The 14280-nt window shown below is 44.3% G+C and overlaps 1 protein-coding gene across 1 annotated transcript in view; it reads left to right on the forward strand.

Annotated features, from left to right (window-relative positions):
- ACYP2 (acylphosphatase 2) overlaps window positions 1-9788 on the forward strand; it is a 66203-nt gene extending 56415 nt beyond the window's left edge. The window contains exon 4 of the mRNA XM_083494967.1: window positions 8400-9788. Within this exon, the coding sequence (XP_083351093.1) occupies window positions 8400-8514 (115 nt within the window). The 3' untranslated portion in view covers window positions 8515-9788. The remainder of the gene's footprint in view (window positions 1-8399) is intronic.
- The last annotated feature ends 4492 nt before the right edge of the window (window positions 9789-14280 follow it).

Here is a 14280-nt window from a genome sequence, read left to right on the forward strand (position 1 = left end):
TGCTTTCACTGCGTAGTGGACCAGCCCCCTGCTGAAAAAGTTTGCTGACCCCTAGGATATACGATATCCTATACCCACTTACATGTCATTACGCCACATTGAAATCAATGGCATTTTACAACTATGTTAATCAGATATTATTTATCAGATCAGATAAGGTACTCCAGATATCACTGTCCCTACTTTGTTCTAAACCAAAGACAGGAGACCAGATGGTTGCTGGAATACAGCTTCCATTAACCCCGCCCACTGACTGGGGTTGATGAAAGCTGGAGTCCCAACGTTTTCAGGACTGGGTTTCCCATCCCTGATTCAGAATAAGCTTTAGCTATGGTAAACCCCAGGCCAATGGAAGTTTTGTGGGAAATAATAATTGACCAAGAACTCAAACAAGGGATAATGAATCAGATTCGTTAGTGGCCTTGTTCTTTGTGAGCATTAAAGCGCAATTAATCAATATTCCGCTTCCACTCATGCTAGTTGCGATGCTTGGGGGCTGGTTTTTTGTTTGTTTGTTTTGATATAATCGTATACAATTAATGAAGCGCTTTTTTCTCCGAGTGAAATCTGAATTTAATTGTAAGGCTTTATTGGGAACGATACAATGAAGTATTCATTAATTCAAAGAGTCTCTTTTCATTTACATGTGCGGGGATCCTGATTTTTCTTTCTAGGCATTGCTAAAATAATATTTGCTACAGACTGTAAAATGCTACATATTTCTATAGGGAACTGGCTCTCCCTTAGGGCGACATTCCTGCAAAGCACATAATTTATGCTGAAAACTGTGGTAGGATTTGGCAGCTTACAGCTGTAGGCAGGATGGCAGCCTAGGTCTTTAACAAATGCTGTTTGATGTCTTTCATTTAAATGGTAAATCACACAGTGCGGCATTCAGTTTAAGCTTGTACAAAGGAGCGTGGGATGCAGAACAGATCATAATACGTGTGAAATATCCCCCCCCTTTCTGCCTTAAATTGTTTTGTAATTCTGGATCGTGAGCATGTTGACCTTCAGGAAAATGCACTTTGCTGAATGCACAGAAAAGCTGTCTACCGTATTTTTCGCTCTATAGGATGCACTTTTCCGCCTCCAAAAATTAAGGGGAAATGTGTGTGCGTCCTATAGAGCGGATGCAGGCTGCGCGGCTAAGCCCAAAGCCAGAACAGGGAGACAGAGCGCTGCGCAGCGCAGCGCTCCGTCTCGCTGTTCTAGCTTTGGGTTAGCTGTGCAAAGCCTCCGCAGGGCAGTGGGGTGCCTTCATCCCGCTGCCCTGCAGAGGCTTCACATCCCCAGAAGCCAGCTTGGGGATGGCTGCGCAAAGCCTCTGCAGGGCAGCGGGGTGCCTTTACCCCGCTGCTCTGCGGAGGCTTCAAAGGCTGCGCTCCAGGGGCTTCAGGCAGCTATCCACAAGCCTTTGGAGCACAGCAGGAGTTCCCACTGCGCTCTGAAGGCTTGCGGATAGCTGCCTGAAGCCTGGAGTGTGAGAGGGATTGGTGCACACCGACCCCTCTTGCTCTCCAGGCTTTGCTTCGCTGGAGAGGCGTTGCACAGTTTTCCCTCCCTGCGTAGCGCCCCTTCAGTGAAGCGGGAGGAGAAATGGAAGGGGCTCCGTTTCTCCTACCACTTCGCTGAAGGGGCGCTGAGCAGAGAGGGGGAGAATTTTTCCCCCCTGTTCTCCCCCTCCTATGGTCCGGTGCATCCTATAGAGCGAAAAATACGGTATGTGCTGCAGCTGAGTTGCAGAACACATGACTTGCATGCAAATGGTGGCAGGATCAGTTCCTGGTACCTCTGTGTAGAACTGAGAAAGACTCTGCTCTACAACCTTGAGACAGCCAGTGTAGATCAGAGGTGGCTAACCTGTGATCCTCCAGAGCTTGCTAGACCATTTAGGAGGCTGCCTTGTACCAAGTCAGTCCATGGGTCCATCTACCTCAATGTTGTCTACACTGACTGACAGCAGCTCTCTGGAGTTTCAGGCAGCGACTCTTTCCCAGCCCTTCCTGAAGAGGCCAAAGGGATTGAACATATTAATCATGTGATTAATAGCCTCGTAAGCTTTGCCCAGCATTGTGTCCTGGGTTTCCTCAATCCTTTAGAAAGAGGAGGCATAGAAACCTTAACACCAGCCTCCCCATTTTTGCCAAACGGGTGAATTTGGTTTCCATGGCAGCAGAGACAGGCAGATTTTGACTTTAAGGGCATCGACAGATGAAAGCATTCCGCTTCAGCAGACAAGGCTCCCCAAGTCTTGAGAGCGACACATTCAATTCCTTTCAGTCCATGGTTCTCCTGACATGAAGTGGATCACCCTTCGTGGTAATTTCTAGGGAAGACTTGAGCTCTTCCCCGGAAAGTTTTACTCTGAATAGGGAGTGCTTAGTTATAACCATCTGGGAGTAATTTTGTGACACAGCCTATTGTCTTAAGTCAGGGACAGCCAACACGGTGCCCATGAGACACTGTTGGACTCCAACTCCCATCAGTTACAGCTAGCATGGCAACATGTGTCTCTAGTGTTTGCAGGGTTAAGAACAAGACTGAAAACTGCCTAATAACATTTACCATGAATGTTCCATGCTGTGTGCTAATTACAGGTAGGTAGCCGTGTTGGTCTGCCGTAGTCGAAACAAAATTAAAAAAATCCTTCCAGTAGCACCTTAGAGACCAACTACGTTTGTTATTGGTATGAGCTTTTGTGTGCATGCACACTTCTACAGATACACTGAAACAGAAGTCGCCAGACCCTTATATATAGTGAGAGGGTGGGGAGAGGTATTAGTCAGAAGGGTGCTGGGAATGAGTGACTGGCTGATAGGTGTGGTAAACCTGTTGACGACTGTTAAGGACGGCAACAGGTCTTACAGGAAAAAGCAAGGGGTGAGATGGCTAAAAATAGCTTTATCATGTATAATGAGATAAGAATCCAATGTCTCTGTTTAGACCAGGTCTCTTCATGGTTTTAAGCAGGGGTCAGCAAACTTTTTCAGCAGGGGGCCGGTCCACTGTCCCTCAGACCTTGTGGGGAGCCGGACTATATTTTGAAAAAAAAATAATAAACAAATTCCTATGCCCTACAAATAACCCAGAGATGCATTTTAAATAAAAGGACACATTCTACTCATGTAAAAACACGCTGATTCCCGAACCGTCCAGGGGCCGGTTTGAGAAGGTGATTGGACCGGATCTGGCCCCCAGGCCTTAGTTTGCCTACCCATGGTTTTAAGTCTGGTAATAAGTTGCAATTCAGCAACTTCTCTTTCCAGTCTATTGCTGTGTGCGGAAAGCTTATTTGAACAGTGAGTAGTTACTACGATCTGCTCAGACTCATGGTTCATGGTTTGTAATCAATCACTGACTTTGTCTGCATTGCTTTCATATGTGCTGTGTTTGGGGGTATCAGAGCTCAGAAGTAAACCACCAATCCATAGGACGGAAGATACTAATAATAGGGTTTCTCTGGAGTAAATAGGATGCAAATTTCTCACTTAGCCGGTGCTGAAACGTAATGGAAGCAAAGAAGGAGAGAGCATTGATTTTTTGATGAAATATTGTGCTGCATATATACCCCAAAGGCTTTGCATTAAGACTAGGCAGAATCCTGACATTTCCTAACCTTTTGGTGCCCATTGTTGAATTTTAATAACATGCTTTTTAATTTTGTCCGCTTTCTGGTTGAGACTTAATGTGTTGACCCTGCCGGACCTTTCTGACCACAGTGATGATAATGTATTTGTGTGTATTTATATGCTATATCGGTGTCTGCAGAGAGGGCTTTATGAAATCCATAACAACCCACTATATAAAATACGCATTGATTGAGATCCAGCGCCATTAAAATCAGCAGGAATTTTGCCATTGACTTTAATAATGTTGCAGGCCAGCCCAGTCTCCAAGCAATGGGAGATCCCAGGGGTTTTGGCCACACTTACTCGGGGTCCATGTTTTCTTTTGGAAATTAGGCACAGTGGAAACTGTGGTGTCTTTCATGACATATGGTTTATTTGCACCTTTATACAACCTGATCCTATGATGGAGGGGTTCACAGCATAAACATTCCAAGAGGGCTTTGCTTTGTCCATAGGTACAGCCCTGAATCCAAACTGCCATCAGCCACTCTGCTCTGCCTGCTGCTTTGCGTCTCAGTCACAGAACTCTCTAACATCTGATTTTATCTTCTAACTAACTCTGGGTTAAGAGAGAAGCCCTTCCCACTTGCCGTCTGGGAGCCCCCTCTCTTTGGCTTACCTTATGTCCTGTCATCTTCCTTTAGTTCCCCTAATGGCCCACCATCCCAGGCAATTTCTTGGGCATGGATATCTTAACCTGGCTCAATTATAGCTATAATACTCAAATGGAAGCATGGGAGAGGCTCTGGAGGGAAGATATTAAATTTACGTCATGTTATGATCTAAAAGAAAACTGTATGAAAATGCTTTACAGGTGGTATTTGTTAAATTAGCCAAAATGTTTAGATCTAGGCCAAACTCCTGTTAGAAATGCAGGGAGGCAGAAGGCACATTAATCCACATGTGGTGGAACTGTAAAAAGATCAGAGTTTTGGGAAATGATCTATAATGAGCTTAAGAAAATGTTTAAACACTCTTTCCCTAAAAAGTCTGAAGCCTTCCTGCTAGGAATTATGGGTAACGGAATCCCAAAGAAGTTCAGGAGAGTTTTCATGTACTCCACAGTAGCTGCCAGAATTCTAATCGCAAAAAACTGGAAGGGGGAAGTGATCCGATCCAAATCAGACTGGCAAAATAAATTGAGAGAGTATGCTGAACTAGCGAGAATATCAGCAAGGTTACAAGACGTTACAGATGAAACATTTATTAGAGTGGGACATATATAGAGTTTACCTAAAAGAACATTGCCAAAATATCAATCCGCTGGCAGGCCTTGACTGAGTTTCTGCATGTAATAGGACAACTTTATAAATTTAAAGCAATCAGAATAATTCAGAGAAGATAAAGTTAAGTGTGTAACTAAAGAATGTGGTTTGGGAACACAATGGGGAGATCGGAGGTCATGATGAATTTAATCACAAATTGATGTACACAATAAGTAACAATTATGAAATGAATGTTTGTTTATTTTCACGTTGTCTTTAACATCTATTGACTATTCACGTTATACAGTTTTAAAAACAATAAAGCAGTTTAAAAAACCAAAACAAAACCTATCTTAATTAGCTGCTAACATTTGCTGATTCCAGGGGATTCAAAGTGTCTAGCACACAGCTTGATGCACACAGGTCTGGCTTGAAACACATGGGTCTAGCACCCAGTTTTAACACGCCAAGCATTGATTAAATTCTAACACCTACTGGAGCCAGGAATTTACAGGAGTCTGGAACTCACAAATGCATAAGATGTGGACTGTCCCCCATTTTGAAACTGCTGTATTATGGAGTCGGTCAATTAGTCCATCAAGTCCAGTATCCTCTGCTCTTGACGGGCAGCAGCTGGTTCCTCCCACCATTCCTCTGTGTCCAATGACAAAGAAGGGGTTAAATGCCACAACCACATAAGATCAGGCCATTGAAATTACCTAACCTGGGGAGAAAACAGTAAAGACCTGATGAAGAGAGCACAGCAGAGGTTATATTTTCTGAGAATCCTCCAGAAAAATAATCTCTCAAAGGAGCTGTTGATGGGAGTTTACCATTGTACTGTGGAGAGTGTATTAACTTATGATCTGTGTGTGTGGTTTGGGAGCTGCACGGTCAGGGAAAAAACAATGCTGTCCAGGGTTGTAAAGACTGCGGCAAGAATAATTGGGTGCACTCTTCCCACCTTGGATCAAATCTATGCTTCCAGGTGCCATAAGAAAGCTGCAGAGATAGTGCAGGATAGTGCACCCCCCCCCCGAAATGATCTCTTTCAGCTTCTGCCTTCTGGAAGAAGGTACAGGGTTATAAAGACTAGGACTAGCCGCCTGAGAAACAGTTTCTAGCCAAATGTGATTTTGGTTTTAAGCGCAGTGTAAGGTAGTCTTTGTGGGAGTATATTGTATTTACCGTATTTTTCGCTCTATAAGACGCACCAGACCACAAGACGCACCTAGTTTTTGGAGGAGGAAAACAAGAAAAAAAATATTCTGAATTTCAGAAGCCAGAACAGCAAGAGGGATCGCTGTGCAGTGGAAGCAGCAATCCCTCTTGCTGTTCTGGCTTCTGGGATAGCTGTACAGCCTGCATTCGCTCCATAAGACGCACACACATTTCCCCTTATTTTTTAGGAGGGGAAAAGTGAGTCTTATAGAGCAAAAAATACGGTAATTATGGGGTATCAGAGTTTTTAGGGGGTTGACCAGGCTGGGATAGCAGGCTTGTTGGTTTCTGAATGTCTGGTGTAGATTTTTTCAATTTTGTTGTTCTGTATGGGACAATGACAATAAAGATTATCATATCATACCGTATGCAAGGAAAAGAACCAGAATATCATGCATATAAAGATCTCAGTTCTCCAAGCGCTGGTCCTCATGCAGACAAAACAGCAACATCCGCACAGAAGAGGCACACTGGGGTAGAAGTACCACCCAAGGGGGGGGGGAATTCTGAAGGGACTGGACCCCCCAAATGGCCCAGTGAAGACTGTTGAGGGAGGAGGGGAATGAAGTATTTATTTGTTTTATTTCACAGGATTTCTAAACTGTTTAGTTATTTTAAAAAATCTCTAAATGGTATGTAAAGCACAACATAAGAACAATAAAATAAAAACAGCTAAATCATGAAAGCCAGGAAAACAGTTTTACGGGTAGTATTATGATAGATGTAGACAGGAATTTATTACTAATAGGATCTCGTTTATGGGTTGAGGAAAACCTGGGGGGGAAATATGCGTCTTTGCAAGATTGCTGAAGAAGGAATGTTTCACAAAGAGGGGAGGGAAGGCCACAGGGCTGGTGCAATGATGAAAAAATGCCAGGAGTAAAATTTCCCCAGATGACCCAAGTGATCTTTAGGGATGGGGAAGAAATTTGATTTGGTCGAAAGGAGAACCTGCTAAATTAACATGAAATAGCTTGCAGAAATGTCTATAATAGTCAAAAATTGCATAAAGATAACTAAAAATACTGTATGCACTAAAATAATGCAAATTTTAAAATGAGGATTCTTTTCTTTTTTAAAAAATAAATAAATCACAAATTGATGCAGAAATGTGGAGAACTAGATTTAACAGTGGGATAAAGGGTGAGAAACTTGGAAAAACTGAAATGGGCAGTGAAATATACTCGGAGTCGAGTGTGAATTTCATGCTCTTTATTCAGCTCATACTAGCAAAGACTCTCCTCCCTGAAAGAGAGGGGAGTGGTTGTGGGTGGGAGCCCGAACACCGCTCCTAGCAGGGGGCGTTGCCCCCTGCCTCCAGCTCACCTGGCTGGCACTCACGCCCCCCCGGTGGCCGCCCAACCAGGTGCCATGGGGGGCGTGTCCAGCAGCCTTTATGCTGCAGTGCCAGCCTCTCCCCGGCCTCATTTCTCTTCTCGTCCTGTGCGAGTCACCCACCCTCCACTCCCTTAGAGTTAGGGCTTAGGTCATTGGCCTTGCTATGGACCTTAGGTTGGTCGCCCTGGTTGTCTGGGGGGGCTGGTAGGAGTTTTTCCATTTGGCATTAGGCTTTTTGGTTTTTTCGCCTACCTCGTAGCAATCGTCACAACTTTCTGGTGGTATTGGTGGGTAGGTTAGGCATTGGAATAATGTGTTGTGGTGTGTCGAAGTGCTAGGTGTGGCCATCGCCTATGCCTTCAATTTATAGGGGTATTCCGGTAAAGGAATCTGGCGGTCGTGTATTCCGTCCGAAGCCTGCTTGGCGGGAGGCCATGGCACGACCGGCGGTGACATCAGGGGTGAGCCTATAGTTGGATTAGCATCAACAGGTGATGAACCCCTGGTGAATAAACCCACTTGTTTTGCGATCCAATGCCTAAGCCAATACCTTTTCATTGCTGTAATCAATAAAGTTGTGGCCTTTCTAGCCCATTAACCTTATATCACGTGTCCCTGTGTCTTCATTTTACTTTGCGGGGGTCGGATCCTCGAACCACAATGAATGAAACTTCCCACAAAACATCTAGCTATATATACATTATTTACACAATGGGCCTTGCGTGATTGGCTAATTCTGGGCTGCTCCTGTAGGCCAATCAGGTTGCAGATTCACTGGGTTGGGTGGCTCCTGCGGACCAATCAGACTGCTGCATTCTGGATCCTATTATTCTAGGATTCAGCTCAGTACATAACAGGCAGATACTGATTTTACAGGTCTCTACAGGGATAGGAGGTCTTTCGAACCGTTATAGGGAACCCATGAAATACAGAAGCAGAGTGACTATTATACAGGAAATCTTGCAGTGCTCTAACTGGTCTGCCCTTTACTTTCTCCTTGCAGGAAGGCCTGGCTGACCAACGTCGGAAGCCCAAGCTCACGCATCGACCGGACTAATTTTGCTAATGAGAAAGAGATCTCTAAACTTGAGTTCACGGGCTTTAGCACAAGATACTAGCCAAACAGAACAACACTAAGCTGATTGTACTGCTTGTAGTAATTAATCAATTGAAATTATTGTTGATGTTATCATTATATTATTTACTTAATTGAAACACTATAGTAATATTAATTATAATATTGATTGATTATATTGTTAGGTTTCTGCTTTTGCATGATAATGTTTCATGCTTCTCTGAAGTGCATGATCCCACTTTTTGAAACCTTCCTGAATGTTAGGGAAATGTAGCAAGTCTCCTATTTGCATTCAGTAGGAACTGCTGTGCGCTGTAATTTTAGAGAGACATTTTTTTGAAAAATGACGTCTTTACAACCACTGGCTCCCCCAAGCTGAAGCTGCCCCTACAGATTTCAAAAAGGCAAATAGGAGCCTCTCTCGAGGCAAGTTCCTTAGCAAGCCCAACTAAGAGTGTGATTGCATTTAACAGTGGCTGTTTCCTTCTTCTAAAGAACAGCTGCGTTGGGAAATGAGGTTGTGATGGAAGTGTCCCTCCTGAGGCCCATAGCAGTTTGGGGGTGTGATTTTCGCTGGGAATACGGCAATGCGAGAAGGGTTGACACACCAGGCTCCCACTACTGATCACGCCACCACCCTTGGCTGCTGCTTGGAAGAAAACATGGCACATTAATGCATTTAACATCCCATCCAGGCAGACCCACAGTCCACTCATAACAAAGCATTAAGCACACTGGTTCCAATAGGACTCCAAAGCATAATTGCATCAGATTGTGCCCTTGGCAGTTATTGCTGTGTTTATTTACAGAACAACCCTACCCGTCTTTACTTGGAAGTAAGTACCACTGCATCCAGTGCGGCTTACTCCCAGGTAAGTTCTGACTTCTTCACTATAGGATTCCTCAGCTGTATCTGGTTGCCTTCATATCACAGAAACTACAACGCCTTCTCTGTCTCTCTCTCCCTCTCTGGCCTGCCTTTCAATATGTTTACCTTGCATTCTGATCCAAGTGACTTAGACAATGTTAAAACAATATGAAAACTACCCAATGCCCTTAGTTCTCTTGTTTGAATGACTACTCCTTTGCAGCAGTAGCTGCAGGCCGTTTAGCAACAGGAACACGGTTCTTTCTAGGAAGGAAAGTGGCACTAGCCAATCAGAACTGCAAACTGCAAAACATGCTTTGCTCTTCTTCGCGAACCTTCATTGCTTGAATCCAGGGTTCATTCATCTATAACAGGAAAAACCCAAAACTGTTCACAATTGCCTGATGGAAATGTGGAAAATGAATTAAATAAAAAGAAAATAAAAAATGTGTTTCAGTCTTATCTCTGTTTTAAAGGTAAAGGGACCCCTGACTGTTAAGTCCAGTTGTGAACGACTCTGGGGTTGCGGCGCTCATCTCGCTTTATTGGCCGAGGGAGCCGGCGTTTGTCTGCAGACAGCTTCCAGGTCATGTGGCCAGCATGACTAAGCTGCTTCTGGCGAACCAGAGCAGCGCACAGAAATGCCATTTACCTTCCCGCCGGAGCGGTACCTATTTATCTACTTGCACTTGGACGTGCTTTCGAACTGCTAGGTTGGCAGGAGCTCACCCTGTTGCAGGGATTCGAACCGTGACCTTCTGGTTGGCAAGCCCTAGAATCTGTGGTTTAGACCTCATGCAAATTCCTTACTAACCCTAGCAATGTGCTGAACATGCCATGTGAAAATTATGAACAGAAATTTTGATGGTTGTTTTGCACTTGTATCAATAAGCACTCATGATAACATGAAGGAGATTTTGATGCACTATAGTCAAACTGGTGTGACTGGAAGATGCTGCTCATTGAGATCTCCACTGTCCTTTGTGACACTGGCATGTAGCAAGAATGCAAGGACACTGGCTCTTGGGTCTCCTCCAGATGACCCGTTTATGGAGAATTTGTTCTTATTTGCCTGCGCAAAACTATCAGGGAGGTTAGACTCCTTCCAGTCTTTATGGAACATTCAGGGTGGTTATATGATAATGAACATTTGCCCTGCGTTCATCTTTCTTTGCTTGCAGGGTGTTCATACATCTTTTCTTTAATCATTCACTCATTCTGTACTTTTCCGATGCATTCCCCAACTGCAAAATGTCCCTTTCTTTCTTAAAGTGGATTTGTTGGGCTAGGTTGGTAGAGCTCTTTCATCCATTTTAATTGCACAAACTTAAAGTTCCAGTACGTGCTTGAATTCTTCCTACAAAACAGCAGCAGTCCGGAGGCATCTTCTCATGTAGAACCAAAGGAGTCATTCTCCACCACTGTTTTACTGATGTCATTCGTAAAGCATGAATTCAATTTTTTTTAAATAACTAAGAAATGGTCTGCCGTGGCGGAACAGCCTGTGTGTGGAGAGCACTGTTCCTTCTGACTATTGGATTTATTTTCATTGGGTCTTTTGTCCATGCCTAGCCCTGGGGATTTCCTTCAAGTTCTTGCCTGGGTTACTAATAAGTTGTTATCGTTCCAGATACACACAGCTTTTGTGATCACCCACAAGCATCCTTTGTTGAGTTCCTAGAGGGTGACCCTTGTTAAAACGAAATGCAAAATGGCAAAGATCAAGTGTAGGTCTTGTTCAATAGCCGGAATATCCTTCGGCTGGAGACCGTGATCCAGAGCCAAAACGATGGTGATGTTGAGTTACGGGACACACACACACACACACACACACACACACACACACGGCTCAACGTATTATTTCCACAATTCATTATCACTGTGTTGTGGTGTAAGGCACAGGGTGGGCAGACTATAGGCGTCGTGGATCTACTTTGTTTTTTTACTAGAACCTCAAGACCTCCCAACCAGGTGCAGAAGACATACAGTGAAAGAATGTGGTGCCTCTGACCACATCGTGAGCCAAGGAATTTGTTTTCAGTACTGGAACTGAAGCCAGTTCTGTCCCACGAAAAGGCCACTTCTGGTTAGCTTGCTTCATGTCCTCAGTCTAATTTAGGTGGGGAAAGTAGTTTGGTTGTTGCTATTGTTAAACAATTGGGAGTTACAAGCTGCAAATTTACTATAAGGTCCACTGCAAATCTCCCAGAGATCTAGAGATCTACTGGTATGGTGGTACCTCGGGTTACAGATGCTTCAGGTTACACGATTTCGGGTTGTGCACTTCCAGGTGAACCTGGAAGTACCGGAACGGGTTACTTCCAGGTTTCGGCACTCGTGCATGTGCAGAAGTGCCGAATTGCGACCTGTGCGTGCCCGTGCGCAGACGTGGCACTGCAGGTTGTGAACGCTGTGGGTTGTGAACATGCCTCCCACACAGATCCATAGCTGTCAACCGTCCCTTATTTGGCGGGAAACTCCCTTATCCCAGCGCCGTGTCCCGCTGCTGTCCCGGATTGATGATATCCCGTAAATTTCCTGGGTTTCAAAGGAAGCAGCTCCTCTCTCTCCCTCCCTCCCTGCCGGCCAGGGAGGAGGGAGGCTCCAACTGTGTTGCTTGGCTGTGTTGCTCACCCAATAAGGAGTCGTAAGAACGACTGGGGGGGTGGAGCTTGCATGCCTTGTGCCGATCAAATTGGCTGCATTGCCTGGGGACTCGCCTTTGCTCAGCGCTTCCCAGCAGAGAGGTGACGGTGGTTTTCCTTGCTGCATCCCCTTTGCTGGGTTGCTGCGCTGTGGGAACCACCGCTTGAGGCTTCGTTTGGCTGCTGGCTGGACTTTCTGCCTTTGGCTCGGAGGGGCTCAGAAGTTGAACATACCTGTGCCCGGAAAATCCCTTATTTTGGCTGCTGATCCCTTATTTCCGAGGCTGCTGGTCCCTTATTTTCAAATCTGTAAGTTGACAGCTATGCACAGATCACGTTCGCAACCCGAGGTTCCACTGTATATCCTGATACCATAGAATCATAGAATTGTAGTGTTGAAAGATACCGTGAGAACCATCTAGTCCAACCCCCTGCAATGCAGGAATCTTTCACCCAACACGGGGCTCGAACCCACAACCCTGAGATGAAGAGTTTCATGCTCTACCATCTGAGCTATCCCACCTTCCCCATTCCTGCTGTGTGGGATAAAAAGATGAAGGACATGTCTAAACTGAGTTCTATAGGAGTCTCTTAGGCATGAAGGCTGAACAGCTAATATACATGTGTTAAGTAAGCTCTTCCATGGATCTCTCTTTTTTGCTACCATTGGTAGTACTCAAAGCCTTTCTCATCCCTGTGCAAAGATTCCAGTGCACATACAAGCAGAATAATCAGATTGTCTACCAAATGCTCAGGAGGGACTGGGAAATACAGCCAGATGATCAGCAGAGGACTGCAAGCATTAGACGTGTTGAAGCGTGGGATCAAGGAATTGAGTAAGGAAGAGTAGAGGAAATGAGCACATCAGTCGCCAGGGGAGAGTAATATAAGGGCAGGCACTGAGAGAGATGGAATTGGAGGGTTATATCATGGCTTTGGATGAAGAGATGCATGAAATATGTGGGTGCTCTGCATCCAGCAGTCCAAGGCATGAGGCTCTTTTCTCTAACCTGATGCCCTCCAGAAATTGTTGGACTACAAGTTGTTGTTCCCTGACCATAGGCCATGCTAGTCGGGGCTGATGGGATTGAAGTCCAACAAACAGGAAGATATATAAATTGAAATCCAACTTCTGTGTGGTGGAGAGATAGGAACAACAATACATGTGTGGTGGAGGTGTAAGGAAATTAAGAAATTTTGGAGAGGAGTACATGAAGAACTAAAGAAGATGTTGAAAATATCAGTAACAGAGACATATCTCCTTGGATTGATAGATGAAGAGATACCACGGGGGGGGGGGGGGAGAATAACTTTCCTATATGCAAGTACAGCTGCTAGAATAGTGATTGCTGCTAGGTGGAAGTTACAAACTATACCCACAAAAGAGGAATGGATTTGTAAACTAAATGAATATTTAATTTTGGCAAAAGTGAACTGCTATAATAAGAAATCAGTCGAATCAAAAATTTAAAAAGGAGTGGAAATGTTTTAATGAATATATGGCAAAATATTGCTCAAAAAAAGATATGCTAATATGCCTAGATTAAAATGTGAAGTACTGGATGGAAGAAAAATTAGTAAGGAAAGATAAATTTGAGAAGACTGTAGAATGCAAGAATTATTGTAAATTGTATAATGTGGAGGAAATTGAGTGGGGGCAGAGGGAAGTGGGAGGAGGGAGAAAAGAATAAAATGATGGATTGAGGAAATATAAATGTAAATGTATGGGGGGATGGGGAGGTAATGGTGTTGGCTTCGGTACATTTGTATTGTAATGTAATACGTGAAAACCAATAAATAAATAAAAAAGAAAGGAAAAAAGAAAAAAGGAAGATACCAAGCTGGCGAGGAGTGGAAAATGGCATCAGGAAAGGAAACACAAATTTCATTCGTTCGTTCATTCATTTATATACTGCCCTTTGTCAAAAGATTCCAGGGCAGCGAACCACATTGAAAACACACGACAGAATGATAAAAACATAGTAAAAATATAGTAATAAGCATACTGACACACAGCCTAATCATAAAACAATAATCCTCATGACAGTTGTCCTCCCCACACTTTTACAGGCCATAGATTATTTGATAGACATAGGCCTGGGTAAAAAGGAATGATTTCGCCTGGCCCCTGACTACATGTAGTGATGGCGCCAAGCGAGCCTCTCTGGGGAGAGTATTCTACAATCGGGGAGCCACCACAGAAAAGGCCTCGTTTTGTGTTGCCACTCTCTGGATTTCCCTGGTGTGTGTGTGTGCGGGGGGGGACACCTAGAAAAGAACCTCAGACGAAAAGCGC

The sequence above is a fragment of the Podarcis liolepis genome (genome assembly GCF_965112155.1).
Source record: "Podarcis liolepis genome assembly, chromosome: 3".
NCBI lineage: Eukaryota > Metazoa > Chordata > Lepidosauria > Squamata > Lacertidae > Podarcis > Podarcis liolepis.